Raw genomic sequence first — 16273 nt, 5'->3', positions numbered from 1 at the left:
ACCTCTGAAAGGAGAGCAACCAGCAGCTGGCCGCCTTGAAGGAAGGAGACGTCATCAAGATTCAGGCAAGCAGCCCCTCTTTCAACAGACTGCAGAACCGTCTGCGATGATGTCGACAAACTGGAAAACAATGGCCAAGTTCAAACAGAAGTTTAGAGTCTGCAGGCTGCAGGTAACCACCCAGGCTTTGAAGGCTTGCAGTCCACAGGATGTGTCACATCTTTCTTTACCTTACAGAGACACACAATCTCACTGTGCTTTGTTGTAAAGTCAATGGGCATTTCTTGAAGCCATCTCAAAGTGCACTCTCTCTCATTCAACAATGCTGTACTGACAGAAAGTTAATTTTAAAAAGCCAACACCAACACAGAGGTGCATATTTCCATTTTCCAGACATGCCATCAGATCCATACATGCAGTAAACGTAATAATAAAAAAAACAGCTGTATCACTTTACCTTCCACTTGGAGCTGCACTATGTTGAGCTCTGCTGTGTTTCATCTCGTTTCTGTTGACTTAATGACACCAACAAGCTGCCAACACCAACACTAGGAGACTGGGAAGAGCCCGATCTGAATCACTGTCTTCTCCTCCCTGATAGCTTGACAGCGTTACAGTGAAATGAAACATAATGTGCAATTCTCTGGGAGTGATGAAGACATTCTAACAGTGTAGGAGAACTTTGCTGTTTGACTGGTAAGAGGCCTCTGTATTAACCATGTTCACCTCTGCATTGGAGAATGAGGAAGAACTAGTTGAAGTTTTGAACACAAGGAGCTGAAGATAAACACAAATGCATCACTTCACATCTCTCTTTTCAACTGAGCTTTGAACTTGGTATGTGGGGAGTATCTGAGAAAAATCAGGCATGCCAGGGTTAATCTCTCCATCTTCTTAAGGTGGAAGTACTGAACTCATGATTACACTCAGAGGTACAACACTGGCATTAGACAGAGGAATCATATGTTTTATTCAAGTTCTCTCATCACAAAAAGAGGATAATGCTAATACTGAAATGGAGCTTTGTCATGAAGGACATCTTTGTGTTAGAATATGCTTCTGAAGAATTTTTGCAAACATGCATCATCATTAAATCTAATATTCACATGGGCTATGCAAATCTCATGGGGGAAAACAAATCCCACTGTTATTATTATAATACCTCAACACAGTGAAAGTACTGCCTGGCACGGTATTATTTTATAACTCACTGTTCCGTTACACAATATCAACCAGACCAGAAATGGCATGTGTGAATGGTTTACACTGCATTTCAGAGATAACAGCTAAAAATATCAGAGGGCTGAGCACAGATCTTATTGCATTTTCCCCCATTTCTTTCTGTATTGTCCTGAAAAGCAAAACACATCCAAGTGATTCTGTGCGTTTCCTCTCTTGTAAGCGGTGCTATCAGGGGACTACAGTGTCCATGGACAGGAAGCCTTTAACAATGGAAATCTACTGGCAGAAAATACCCATCCTGAAAGGATACAAATAAAACAAGTTTTTTTGGAATGCACACTAAATCACAAAATTTGTTTCGTAATAATAATTTGTTTTCTATGGCAAGAAAGTGTTTGACGACAGTCCAAACAGAATGCTCCAGGCAGATGCAGTCACCGAAAGCAATGCCTGATGCGAGTTCACAAATATGCTTTTAATTTGTACTTACTGCAGGTGTGGAAGGAGTTACTGAAAAGAAGCCTAAAGTGGAATATGTCAAAAACTACAGTACAAGCAAAATGGCGGCTATGGGGGAGGCAAAATTCCTCTTAGAGATCCTGTATTGAAAATGAATTGTCGAAAGGGTCTTTTTGAAATTCATGAATAATGTCTGAAATTGTCAGAGAATTGTCTTTGAAGCTCCATTTGAAGGGCTGTGTTCGTGTAGAGTCTTGCCTGTCTCATTACTGCATTCTTTCAGAATATGCTTTCAAAACACTTACTGTATGGTTGTCATATGGTGAAGTATGAAACCTTTCTGTGCTGGTCTGCTTACCCCATCAACAAATCATTTGGGTGTCTTTTTACACAGAAAATCCAGAGAACTGCACAGCACAATTCACTCAACTTTAGTTTTCCCTGCACTTCTACAAATCAACAATTACAAAAAAAATCTTCATTGCCACAGGCAAAAAAACTAAAAAAAAAAACTTCCAAAAAAAAACTATGGAATATGTGACCTGAGAAATAATTGTAACATACTGTGATATATCCAACAAGCAACTGAAATATAGATAGAGATAAAAAAAAATTATCTCCTTTTTTATACCAATAAAATCCACCAGTTTTTTTTTGTTTTTCAGACTATTCTTCCAACGTAAATCGATCTGGGATATTTGTCTTTCAGAGTCGACCACTGCACAAAGAAGTAATCTGAGAGATGGTAGAGGATCTTTCCAGAGAGGGACAGAGTCTCCACCCGGCAAATGCTCTCCACGTAAACGATCAGGACCTTCTTCACTCCCAGGGCCCCCAGGAGCAGCCCAGCCGCACAGAGGGGGACACACGTCCCAGGGCCATTGCACAGCACCTGAAACAACACACAGGGCCAGGAATTAGAGTGTTTATGGACGGCGTGAAGGTCACTGCAAGTTACACTCCTCCGGGTTGGGGGGCCAGGATTTTCTGCTTTTTGAAATGAAATGTTGAAGGGAGTGCTCCGACAGCCTTAAATATAAAAGAGAAACACTCATGCCTTGTGGACAGCCAGCCATAAATAATACTCTTGCTCTCACCTTACAAAGTGTTTGTGAAAGACACTCAGGAAAACAGACTATGGCAACAGGCCACAATGTCTGCAGAAATAATCATGGGACTCTCTTGCTCAACCACTGCTGCAGCAAGTGATCTCACAAAGTAATTAAGTGAATACATAAATAAATAAATAAAAATTAAAAGTATGATTTTGACACCAATTGTTCACCACAAGGAGTCTTTTCTTTGCTGGGAAGACTTCTTCAGCAAGGAACTACAGACAAAGAAGTGAACCTTCACTTACATTTTTCAAAGGGCTGGAGGCAACAGTGCTTTACACCTGACATCAATGAATGAGGATGTTTGTCTTGCGCTAATCTTACTACAATTCTTCAGTTGCTACTTGAATGACAAAAAAAGAGATGCACTGTAAACACAAGGAAACAAAACTGTGTGTCACTTCATCCATTTTCTGTCTGATTCCACCTGCTTGCCTGCACAGGCTGTGAAAACCTGTGGCACAATCACTGCATTCACTGCCACAAACAAAGACCCCTTTCTGGTAAACCCAGTCGTTTGCCCTGTCCTTTGGTTTGCATTACTTCGCAGACGTTGTCTTTCCAGTCTGCTCTTGAAAGTCAAACGCTGTAAGGAGATCAGCTCTGTGCTTATCGCCTTGTATCCCCTCGTTCAGGGCCTGAGAGAAAGCCACTGTTTCCACTCACTCTTGAATAAGTCAAACTGCTTCATTCCTTTTTCCCCATAATGCATGTAGTGACAAACAGCTACATTTACGGAGCACCGGTTAAGGCGGTGGGACATCACTATTTCACACCCCATTGCGAAGGTCCAAACTGGGGGATGAGGTCACTGTCAACCAACAGTGAGAAGCTGACTCTGCTGCAAAAGGTCGTGACTTTGAGCTGCAGATTTCCTGAAGAAGGCTGTTATGTTTGTTCTTCTACTTGCACAAAACACGAGAAGGCTGTCAGAAGCTGTCATCACACTAATTTAACCTGGAATCAACAGACTGTGAGCCTTCCCAAAAAATGAAGGACTCAATGGGCCAGTCACTGCAGGCGTGGTAATCTATCAGGACCTCCTCTATCAAGATGATAGTATGGAAAGAGGAACAGGGCTATCACCAAGTGTTAATAACAGTGAAGTGCTAATAAAAGAGAACATACCCCCATATATAACATTATGTTGTCAACACAATACTTTGTTACATCATCCCTTGGAAACAGAGGCTTAACTTAATAATCAGACTCCTCATTATATTAAAGATGTTTTCCTTCTAAAGCATAAATTATTCAGAGTTTTGATAGCTTTTGAAAGAATTCTGTTACATCACTTTTTTATACAAAAGTGCCCTACATATTGACATTCAATGACAGAAGAATACAATAGAAAAGAAAACAAGTCACTACTGTTGTGGTCATACATTCAACCTTGTTATTATGTTACATATTTTAGGAAAAATGCAATGTTTACGCAGAAGGATAAGTCCTAAAACTGGCACTTGAAAAGGATACTGCATTGTAATCACAATGCTCCAATCTCCTGTGAAGGCGGTGTTTGTGTTGAAACCTTCCTTTTGTTAGGCTATATTCATGAAACCTGGCAGGAACATTCCTCACATACTTTCCCTGTCAGTGTCCAGGACTGGGGTTTTGAGTGCTGGCTGACATTCACTCTGTGCTCTGGGGTTTTATACAGCCTGCCATAGCAACCAGCCTATTCGGCAGCAGCAAACTTTTGCATCACCAAACCAGACAGCCATGCTCATGCTCACAAACAAACAGGAAACACACAGACACACACACACACACGCTCTCTCACACACACACACACACACACCATGTAGGACAGAGGAAGCATGTGGAGACAGGAAAAGCGCATAGATTTTGTAGAACCAAGTATTACTGTGGCTCCTGGCAGATTCTTTGTTTTTCTGACTAATTCACATGGGTTAAGTGACATGTTGACATGGCAGCCATTTTGGATCCTGAATGACCCACAGACCCAATGACCCAGGCTTTTCAGAGTTACTTTTGTGTGAAGTAGCCCGACGTATATAATGCCAGCCAGTCCACTGTAGCTTCAGTTGTGCTGGGAGACAGCAGACTAATTGCATGTCTGAGAAAAGTGCGTGTGTGTGTGTCAAGAGTTTCACAGACAGCTGAAATGCAGCCCCGTCTGCTTAAACCAGACACACCGAGTGACACATCAGAGGACCGCTTCTGGTCTATGTTATAGCGCAGTGTATGTTTCATCACACAGAGCCACGCCAGGTGACTCAATGTCATCAGCTTGTGTCATTTCCTCACTCGCCCAGGCAGGTGTGGCGAGTCTCAGTGCAGGCGTTCAAGTCTCAACAACATCAGTACACGACACCTTATCCCACTCAGAGGTTCAGATAATCACACAGAAAAATCCTAAGACTCTTCTAAATTGGCACACCTTTAGTGTGTTTTTGCTTTGCAGGAACCAGTGAAAGAGCACATCCCCCCACAACAGGCAGCTGGTAACACTATACATGACGAACGCATGGTCTCTGCGCTCACTGAAACTGACAGTAGACCTGAATAAGCAGACCTCCATTGTGCAAAGTAGGCTGAGTCCTACTCACAGTCAGTGGGATTAAAAACAACAGATCTGAGACTGGTGACCTGAAACTCATTATGAGTCAAAAAAAAAAAAAAAAGAAACCGATTCATCGGGAAAGGGTCTTACTGGTTGGGCTTTCATACCCTTCCAGTTGCCAGACCAAACGTATTATGCGGCCGTCACTTTGATATATGGTTAGTTTGTACAGCTGTTTTACGTAGGTGTCTGCAAATGCAACTTTTCTGATATTATTTCTGACAACTGGGGACATTTGGGTCCTGTTATTGGGGAGACACTGCTGTGGTGCTGTTTATACAGATGGTTAATAACTGTCATCATTACATAACTCAGTGTGACTATTATTGGTAAAAGCATTTATGTCTAGTATATCATTTGCTGGTACAAAGAAGAAAATCAGTACTTCCAATGGAAAATGTCCCTACATATGAAAGGAAACAAATGGAAGGGATCCCATGGTGACAGGATCTTGACACTCTTACGCAGTGATTCGGTGGGCAAGAAGTAATGGGGAAAACAAAACAAAAGGAAAAGAACAAAAGACCCTGTTCATCATGAGATTTCTTCCTTAACCATCCAAAAGTCCCTTCCACTTTCTAACATTCCTTCATAAGGTTGAGAGGGAAAAAAAGCGCATACTTCTGCTGAAGCACACACAATAAAAACTTAGACGACTGAACCTGAGCAAAATTAATCTGCAGCCCAAAGCCACGTATTAATGCCAAAAACTGAGAAGTCCATTATGTCACTTTATAGCACTTATAATTTGTTTCTGTTCATCACATGAATGCACTCTACTCACAACTTTCCAGAGGAGGAAAATTCAAGCCTCTCTGGCGCTGCCTAGAAACTGAACAGGTCCAGCAATATTCCCTGGAAATGGATCGCCCTCCAAGTATACTTCAGCGTCTACACCCCGGTCTTAGAATTCAATCCGTGACCTGCCAAATGGACAGCAGCACACACTTTATTAGAATACCTAACTAATAATTTACACAGGGTACACCTAGAGTGCATGAGTGTCTGTTCTTGCTCCTTGTCTTTTGTATTTTCATGATATCCATAAATCACTTTCATTCGCACCATCTTACATTCAGACACCCGCGTTAGCGGTGAATATGTAAAAATACAGATTGTACCAAACATTATGCAACCTGAGTAAAAGGGAGGATTTTTTTTTTTGCTTTATTAAAATACAAGCCAATTCAATAATGGAGCACTGGCACCACAGACATTTGCATAAGGCATAAATTAAATTAACCGGGCCACATAAAGAGAGAAGCAGTTATTTCTACGTTTTTAAAAAGTATACTGTAGCCCTGGGACTTTAGACTCTGTCAGGAGGGACATATTTTGTAAATTGTTATATAACTCATAATAGGGCACTAAATTCCAATAAGACCCTATAAAACAAATGCATATGATACCATTAGCCCCATTTTTTTGGGTTTCAGAGATGGAAAACATTTTATCACTGGTTTTTACTATGAGGGTACGGTTGGGCTAGCTGGACTGTTAGAGCACTGACACAACTGGGGCTTCTGGAGGGTAGAGGGGCCGTGAGTACAAGCTCACAGATGTCCTTTTATGGCCAACACATGTCTGAGAGTGCCCAGTTTCCCCTCTTGCTGACCTGACCTTCGAATCCACTCATCTAAACTCGGAATGTATCCCATCTTCCCGGCAGATTCAGCCTTTGGCTTCAACTTCATGCACAATTTTGGTAAAAAAAAAAAAAAAAAAACAACCCCAAATGTATTTGCGCTCATGTCCGAATATTCATATTAAAGTGCTGACCTCCACAAAATATGAGCCACAGAGAATGCTTGACCCGTATCAGAAACAGCATGGGAATAGTGCTATTTTATTGCGCTACACTTTCTTAATAAAAACAAATCTAAAGCTTGTTTAACTGGTCTTAATAGTGTATCTGGGCTTAGGGGGTGAGCTGAAGCCATTTATAGTCCACCTGCAAGCTGATATTAAAATGCCAGAGGCTGCTAATCTCTGACTGAAGAGTCTCTATAACTCATAAACCTGCATGGAAATTAAACATTTTGTCTTGCTTTCTGGTCTTAATACCTGGTAAAAGATTTTCTTTCATCCTCTCGGAGGATATGCCAAATGCCGTCTTAATATCAGAATAGAGTAAAAGAGGGGGACTAGGGTTCCTCTTACTCTCAGGTGAACTTTGTATGCCCCGTTTGTTCATGCCGTCCTGTTCTGAACTGTGGGAGGAATGAAAGACACCACAAAGAGATGAAGGAACGGCACATTAAGAAACCGAGACGCCTCGCATGTGACCGCGGCACGGCACCGTCTTGCCTCCCATTTCCCCTGCTCTTCGAGTGGGATGACCAGAACTGCAGTGGTCTGCTTAGTCATGCTCCGCCCCCCAGCTCTGTCTCTCGTGCTGTCGTCCCAGGAGACAAAGAAACCCGATTCCTTACCCCCCCCAAAAAAAAAGAAAAAAAATCTGAAGCTGAGCCTCACAGCTGGCTGAGGAACCAGTACAATCCTGCCATATCCTGTGAACAAGGCCTTTCTCTCTCTACTGCCTCTGCTGTTATTTTCACCAAAAGGGAGAGGGAGAGGGAGAAAAAGAGGCCCTGTTTGTCTGCTTGTTCCTGCAGGAATAGACGTAACAAATCTTACTCCTTCTCTCTCGCTCAGTTTCTGTCTGGATCTTAGCCAAAGAGAAGGAGCAGAACTAGTCTACGTTCCAGCAAAATGCAGTCCAGACCCTCCAAAAAATTCATTGGAGTGAACAGTATTCATTTGCCTTAGCTTCAACATTACCCTGTATGTGATACACATCGCTATTTTGCCATGTGGAGTAGTATTGCATTCATAAACAATTTTTAAAAATCATTTTACGAAGAATCTATGAAAAACTTCATGATCATTAATATGTATAATATTATGTGAATTTTGCTAACTTATTCTTAATAACAGACCTCTATGTATACCCTTTGCTTAGTCAAAACAATAGCATTAGAATATGGCCCAAAACAGCTTACATACTGTGACAGAATGTTTAAAGTATAACATCCTTTTGGGCCAATAACATTTTAATAGCAATCTGAAAAGAATGTGAAGACTTGCTTGGCCATTTCCACCAATTACTGATTGTTGAAAGACTAAGTGGTCTTAATTAGAGACAAGGAATCTCTTGGATGTTTTTTATGGGGTTTTTGTGAAGTCCCTAAAATATATGTAATTGGACTCATAAGAGTGTTGAGCCCCTTCCCCACAGCATAATTCACTTTTTTTTAAAGACCACATGCTTATTTCTAGGTTCCTGTTGTGCAAAATACATTAATCCACATCTGGAATAAGAAATTAAAATATCTTCTCACTGTAAGTGACCACATATTAAGTCCAATCCTTAATATGATGTGCTGTCCATTATAAAGACAGTAGTTTGTTGTGTTGCCCCTTTTCACCACTTTGTGCGAATCAGAAAGCTCCTGGAAAAAGAAAACATCAGACACTAAACCAGATGCATATTATCACATAATCCTATTTTAAGCCTTTTTTAAACAGTAGCACAATTAAAACAACTCTGTTATATGGAAAGGCATAGCTTGAATCAAATTTACTTAGTACATCATCATTTCAATGGAGAACTAGCAAGTCCTTAAACAGGGAGAGCAATAACCTCCAGTTCAGTGAACTATTTTTTTCTCCTCCCAAAATAGATCCAAATCTCTTAAAAGCCATGAATCATATAAGTGTCTTGAATAATATATCATGGGAATTAATTTTTCACCCAGGCTAGGAAGAATTTGGACTACTCCGTGCATTAAAAAACGGCAATCAAATATTTATGAGAAGTCGGGGGTTGGAAATGATGAGTGCAGATGTAAGTGTTACTGGTGACATTTGCGGCCAGGGCCTCCAAACCTTACCACATCTGGCCTGAGCCTGAAGACCAGGGGGACGGAGTAGAGGAGAGCGTTCAGAGTGGTGAGCACGGAGGAGCTCCATGACTGGCGCACCTCACGGCTGCGTGGAATCCGGTGAATGGTGAACTGGAATCAGGAAGAGGACGACAGGTGACGGAGGAGCCGCTTTAAACCGGCTCACATGACTATTGGTTACATCAGACAACCTCAAAACACTTCCTCCGATCTTTTCAACAGACAATGTGATCGTTCAATCAAGGCAGTTATAGAAAATAAAATCACAAAAAGACATGATTTAACACGTTCAAATTTGTAACTGTTAATAAACATTCCAGGGATGCATTGTTAATTTTACAAATAAATCTGCTGGTAAAATATCAGTCGAAAAGCCTCTTGCATGTGGTGTTAAAAAACACGAGCAGCTTTTCAGGAGATGCAGAGCATTTCCTCGTGATTCAAAAACCACATAATAAAGAGGGAAATTTCTCCATCTGCTGGTGGAAGTTAGACATGCAGTTATGCTCACAGTCTTCATTCATAGATCGGAACTAAATTAAGCAATAACAAACACAACCACGTATAATTTGAGGTTTCCCAAAGGATCTCATGAGTTCCAGGATTGATATCAGAGAATTTATGGGAACAAATCCCTTAACACGCAGAAACAGAACACGGCGATTCCCCAGTCTTCTAGCCTTCATCCCTACACACTAATGTAGTTTGCAACGCTACAAGGAGCTCAGATCCCTCTCTGCTTTTATCGTACACACTTCAATGCAACTTTCTCGTAAACAGATATGGCAATACTATGCTTAATAGTACTACAGGTTTTGCAGCAGGTGATTCATTTTTTTATGAAAACATTTACAGTGAAAAACCGACACACATGTATATGAACTATGGCTGCTAGGTACCTTAGGTTCTGCATCCGCTTCACTTTTTGAAGTTTCAAGGGTACGAATCTTGTCTTCGCTCATTTTATCTGTATCAGCAATGACGTAATGGCGAGGGCTGTAGGACTGGGAGAGACTTTCCACCAAGCGCAGGATTTCCGTGGTGTGACCACCTGTAATACAGCGATTCAACGGGGTGACAGGTGTGTCATAACGATATAATTTAAAACTGTAGCTCTTGTGAAGCACTTAAAGCCACCATGTAAGGCAGATTAACCTTCAGATTAAGATAGGAATTCGTCTTGTTTTAAACCTAAAAGATATAATTAACCAATAATCTGAGTTTTCATCACTAACATCTCAATCCTGGTTTTTCAAAGATTTAAAACAGGTCGTTTCGTGATGTCACACAAACATCGCTCCGGCAATTCATTAGTCATTTGAACTGCAGCTAAAGTCAACTGTTAACAGCTAATTTAGTACATTTCCGTGTACACTGACACATGAGGAATTATTTTCACTGGCATCAGCCTACATCACAGCACAGATCCACTGATCATACAGGTGATTAAATTAAACCATCGGTGCCCAAAACCTAAAGAGATGACTGAAAACTCAGTGGATTAGGGCAGCGTTTCCCAAACCTCTCCTGGAGTACCCCTTGTCCTGCATGCTTTAGATCTCTCCCTGCTCCAACACAGCTGATTTAAATGATCAGTGTGTTATTAAGCAGATCATTTGAATCAACTGTGTTGGAGCAGGGAGAGATCTAAAGCATGCAGGACGAGGGGTACTCCAGGAGAGGTTTGGGAAACACTGGACTAGGGGTAGCGCCTTCTCCGCACTATTGCTCGTGATCTTTTCGGTCAGAGAAATCTTAAGCTAGCTCATCTAGAGTTCTAGACATATGGCTCTGACTTGCAACCAGCTACCTACAATGAAAAACATAATTATGAAGCAACCGTAACCTTGAATTCAATATCAACGGTGAATGCCGAGATTGATCATTTGTTTATCACACAACTAGACTAGTCTATATAGCTACATAGTACTCTATATTCTCTTATTCTTTAATATTGTTAGCTAGCTAACCTAATAATCTTGACAAGCAAAATAAGTTGTAGGCTACTTGCTGATGCAACAACGACACGCTTCCTTCTCCCTCACTCTCTCGGCGTAACTGGCTAGCTAATTTACCTGTATTGTTTATCAATACTATAATGTTTGCTAGCTAGCTAGTGTATCTTCATACCATTATATGTGACTAGTAGGTAATTTGGTGCTGAGTCTGACAGATTACAGCATATCGTTACCTTCTGATAGCTACATGCGGAAGTGTTATAGCAAAACTCACCGGATCCTGCAACAACAAGCATACTGACGGAGCCCTTCTTTCCTGGTTTGCATTCTGAGCCCGTCCTCACAACAATCAGCAGTCGTACAATAAAAATTAAGGCAACGAAACAAAACCCAGATAAAACCCCCCACAATATTGCCATCGTATCAGAAACAAGGGTATACCGAAAAGACGCTGCATTAGTTATTGTAAACTCAGAAACTACGGAATCCGCTTGGGGTCAAACGTAGCGCACAACAAAATTGAAGATATGGACAAATAAGATGGTTGTCTCCTGCATTTGTTTTAAAAAACGATTCTTGTCGGTTAGGCATATATCATAAATTGGACCGACAACGGATGGTTTCCAGTGCAGTCTTGATATTAGATAACTAGCCTTCAGTTGGCTTTGATTGAGGGTAATGCAATATTTAGGTTTTAGTGTGACACATTTTTTCTTAGTTTTATATCTAGAGAAACGTGCTCTGGGTAATAAAACACTTCGTAGTTACAATCACAAAGCCGATAAAAACAAGTCGGTATTGTTTGCTAGGATGATACCGGAGATATCACTCTAGCTAACAAGAAATTTCTCAAGACGCATCGCTACCTGAATTGCGTAACCGAATGTAGGCTACTATATAACGTTATTGCCTTTTTGGAGATCAGATGTTTTGTTCACGCAGAACAATTCAATCTGTAATGTTACGTAAGCTTCCAGCTTGCTAGCAAGTGATCCACCTTAATAGACCTACTCATACCAGCACAACACACTGCAGCCACAACTACTAATAATAATAAAATAATTGACATCAACATGCAAAGTCCTCAGATCATCAGAAAAAAGTCCGAAAAGCACAAAGAAATATTTAGGTTGCGTCTTGCATGGCAAAGGTAAGCCGACACGATAAATCCAATGTACTAAAACAAAGTTCGGGGAAATGGCAAGCTTAATTGCAATCATATAAACCACGAGGGAGTAGCCTAACACAATTTGTAGGCTACATGAAGTAAATACAATGATATATCGTAAGTAGAATACTGATAGAAAAAACAATTTCGTGGAATTCGTAATCCAACTCACATTCCATCGTAGGCTTTTCTGCCAAACTGCAGACCTTTTACGAGGACCTTTATCATTTTATGAACATGATTCACGTCAGTAAGTGCACAACAAGGTTTCATGCTCATTCAATATACATTAGACTGCCAAAGCCTGATGCAAAAGCAGATTATGATTTATAACGATACGCAGATTTTTGATAAAACATTTAGGTGAGGACAAAACAATTAATTCTATAAAATGGTTTACTGATGTCCGATCACTTGTACACATGTACATAAAATCTCTAATTTAAGTTCACATTGGATTGGTCGACTGGTTGCTTACCCGAAATTTGTAGGTCTATATAAATTAAGACAACAGGTTCAAATTCAACAACAGTTCAGATTATATATATTTGAATGTCCTTTTCTGAAGACATACAGTATCTTCATAGCACAAAGACGAAGGAGTCTATTTGTGTGAGTCCACCTCAAACCTCCCTGTCACTCCCCATTCATGTCTTTGACCATTAACTTGGCCTTGCTGTGAAGAAATATTTGCAGATTGGTAGGTTTCCTATGCAATCATTCGGACAACACATTTATCTTGCCAAACACTTATTCCGTGACCAGTAAGACTGGTAAACTGGATGGTTTGCATTAAAACATTTACAGCACAGTTAGAAGTGCTATTAGAGTGTCTGTAATGGAAAAACTTGGGCTGCCAACTTCAGTTTTATCTCAGCCCGGGAACAGTTGTTTGGTCAAAAAGATAAAGTATTTTTGTCAGGAACATAGTCACTGCTGATGAACTTTGAAATCTCGTGTAAATCTCCCGTTAGCTGTCTGTTCTGTCTGAAGTGAAGCAAATTGTTTGGACAGGGCGTCCGTTCCCCAGCATTAACAAGCATGCTTGTGGGAGCAAAGAACTGGACCAGTTTGAGATTTTAATGCAGTAGCTGATGCCGGCTGAAGTGTGTGTGAACACATGCTTCTTTCTCCCCTCCTCTCTCTTGTGCCCACCTCCTTCCTGTATCCATACCATCTGTCACTTTCCATCACAACCTCTGCAGCTTCTTTCCCTCTGTATTTCCAAGTTCTTGTCTTCCCTACCTTCGTTCAGCTACATCTTCCATATGTATTTTTATTCTTTTCTACATCTATTTTTATACGTATACTATCATCCACCTCTGACACTCTCATCCTCAATCTGGCTGGCCTTATTGTCTTCAAAAATGCATTAATGACACCTCTTACTACAAATCCACCTTTTCCCTCTACTCTGCTGTGCAAAACTAGTGCTGTCTCCTTTCTCCACTTCCTCTCCAACACATTTCAACATATATATATATTACAAATGTCCAACATTCGCAGCTTCAACTCTGTCACTGTGGTCCCGCAATTTGTGAGAACAGCCTATCTCTCCCGTGTAATGGTGCTTAGGGACCACTTTCAATTTATCTACAGTGTCTACAGTGTCCTATTCATCCTCAAAGGACTGGGAGTCTCTGGCAACACCCTGAACTGGATGAACTCCTACCTCTCACAATACTCCTACCAGATCACCTGGAGATGATTCATCTCCATTTCTCTGTGTCTCAGCATGAGTGTACCATATGTCAGTGCTCTTCTGTTCTGTTCTCCCATACACTTAATACTTCAAATCTGTTATTGATGTTTAGGGTTTTTCTGACCCCTGTTGATGACATCCACCTGTTAGTCACATTTCCCCTTTCTGACTTGCAGATCTCCTCATGTATTAGGGTACGCCTCATGGAGGCACAAATCTCTACCTGGATGATGGTCCTCCACCCGAAGTTCAGTCTCTCCAAGGCAGACCTGCTCTACTTACCGGCTACCCTCTCCTTTCCAAGACTTGGACGGTTCTACTTTGCCTCCCTCCTTGAGGGACTTTCACGCTAGATGGCAAGCTCTCATTTGCAGTTAACATCACATCATCATCAGTGGCTCAGTCCTTTTTCAGCAACATGAGAAAAATCTGTCTCTTCATCATTACTTACTGACCCCTTGTCTCCCTCCACTGACTACTGATTGTCAACTCACATAAAAGCTAACCTACCAAGCAGTCAATGATATAACTTCCATCACCCTGAAGCATCAGCTACCCCCCCCCCCCCCTTTTCTTCTTTTTAACACTGGCCCCTTTATCTGCAATCATCAGAACTGCAGAATCTCTCACCATCTTTTGTTGCTGACTCAGAATCTACGTGTTCAGACTATACCTTCAAGGTTCAAGATCATGCATATCTTCATAGGTTTTGGCATGTGATCACCTGTCTGAGTAAAGTCTAAATTAGTGTAACCATAATGTTACAGAATACTATTAGGCACTGTGTGAATATGACATTACATTATGTTATTGTCATTTAGCAGATGCCCTTATCCAAAGTGACTGACATAGGTTACAGTTTTACCCATGTATGTAACTGGATATTGATTGGGGCAATTATGGGTTAACTACTTTGCCCAATGGTACAATAGCAGTGCCCCAGTGGGGAAGTGAACCAGCAGCCTCTTGGTCTTATCACTTACCTTACCATCCTTACTAAAACACTGCACTGCTCCATAGTATAGTTCAATGTTGTAGTTTTACATTGCATTACATTAATTTAGCAGATGCTCTTATCCAGAGCAACTTCCAGCACAAAAGAACAGAAATGCATCCATTCAAGTTGAAAGAACGACATTTCTATGTTGTAATATTTCTATGTTGTACAGTGATGTCAGTCTAATGGATCATTCTTAGGCCCACTGGCTAACATTACTTTCTAATTCATTGAAAAACAAACATATAAAGAACAACTAGTATCAGTTTACAACACATGATGTGCAAATACTTTCTTAAAACTGTAAGTTATCTAGCAGGAGTCAACCAATCACTTTATTCAATTCACCTTTTCTAATAATTTATGTAGGCTTTTTTTCTTTGGTAATGTTACTTAGCTATCTATTTTTTTCTCTCTCATTGAAAGGTCATTTGTCTCCTAGTTCATTAGTCATGTTAACTGGATAGCTACCTATTACTTCAAGCTATTACGAAGCATGATGTCTGAAGTCTGAAACCTGAAAACTGAATCAATCAAGAAATCAAAGTAAATATCAGAAATTAGGGTCTCCATATTTTTCTTGTTATCTGCATTCATTCATTTGTCCCAGCTTTAAAAAGTTGCTAGTTTGCTAGCAACCTCCCACAAAGACACACCTCCTTCAGAGATTTTTGGAGACAGACAGGGTACTTTCATCCTTGACATTATTTAGTACATTGCTCTACAATAGACTAATCAAATACCGAGGCAGCTACGAAGGGAAGTGATCATTTGTGGATCGCGTCCTGCCTTTCCAGGGGACAGTAGGAGGCAGAAGAAACAACTTATTCAATTAGAATTAGAGCCATATAGTAATACGCCCGTATGTTGACTCCTATTGCGTTGTTCCGTGTCCAATCTATAAGCGTGAACGGGGTATGGAACTTAAAACTTTTTGGGTCACATAACATGCAAAAAAAAAAAAACTAAACTTAACAAATTGACGCAATTTCACAAAGGCATTTGCGTATGCAAGCCTCCGATTGGTTTGTGGTAATCATGTGCCTTATATCCTAAAAATGCAAAGATGAGAAAATGTCTTAACTAAAAAACCCGAAGATTGGAGAGACTTACTTGTGTGTATACATATGTGTGCGCATACGCGTTAATATCTCTTTAAGAATGTAGCTGTAATTTGATCCTCATAGGGAAAGCGCCTTG

General features: G+C 40.6%; 1 protein-coding gene across 1 annotated transcript; it reads right to left on the bottom strand.

The window, feature by feature from the left end:
• Nucleotides 1-2302: 2302 nt before the first annotated feature.
• On the bottom strand, nt 2303-11683 carry alg14 (ALG14 UDP-N-acetylglucosaminyltransferase subunit). Its single transcript, XM_036521815.1, has 4 exons — nt 11481-11683; nt 10148-10299; nt 9237-9359; nt 2303-2533 (listed from the first exon to the last, which is right to left on the bottom strand). The coding sequence occupies exons 1-4, from the start codon at nt 11623-11625 to the stop codon at nt 2303-2305; spliced, it is 651 nt and encodes a 216-aa protein (XP_036377708.1). The 5' UTR covers nt 11626-11683.
• Nucleotides 11684-16273: the final 4590 nt, after the last annotated feature.

The sequence above is a fragment of the Megalops cyprinoides genome, chromosome 2 (assembly GCF_013368585.1).
Source record: "Megalops cyprinoides isolate fMegCyp1 chromosome 2, fMegCyp1.pri, whole genome shotgun sequence".
In the NCBI taxonomy this organism is placed as follows: Eukaryota; Metazoa; Chordata; class Actinopteri; order Elopiformes; family Megalopidae; genus Megalops; species Megalops cyprinoides.
The sequence above is the reverse complement of the archived record's forward strand: the minus strand, read 5'-3'. Positions and strand labels throughout refer to the sequence as shown.

Excerpts from the sequence above, each read along its gene's own strand:
- alg14 (XM_036521815.1), bottom strand. The coding sequence starts at position 11,625 with ATGGCAATATTGTGGGGGGTTTTATCTGGGTTTTGTTTCGTTGCCTTA. Across the intron at positions 9,360-10,147 it reads AAGCGGATGCAGAACCTAAG|TTCACCATTCACCGGATTCC; the intron begins GTACCTAGCAGC and ends TCCTGATTCCAG. Across the intron at positions 2,534-9,236 it reads TCAGGCTCAGGCCAGATGTG|GTGCTGTGCAATGGCCCTGG; the intron begins GTAAGGTTTGGA and ends GTGTTGTTTCAG.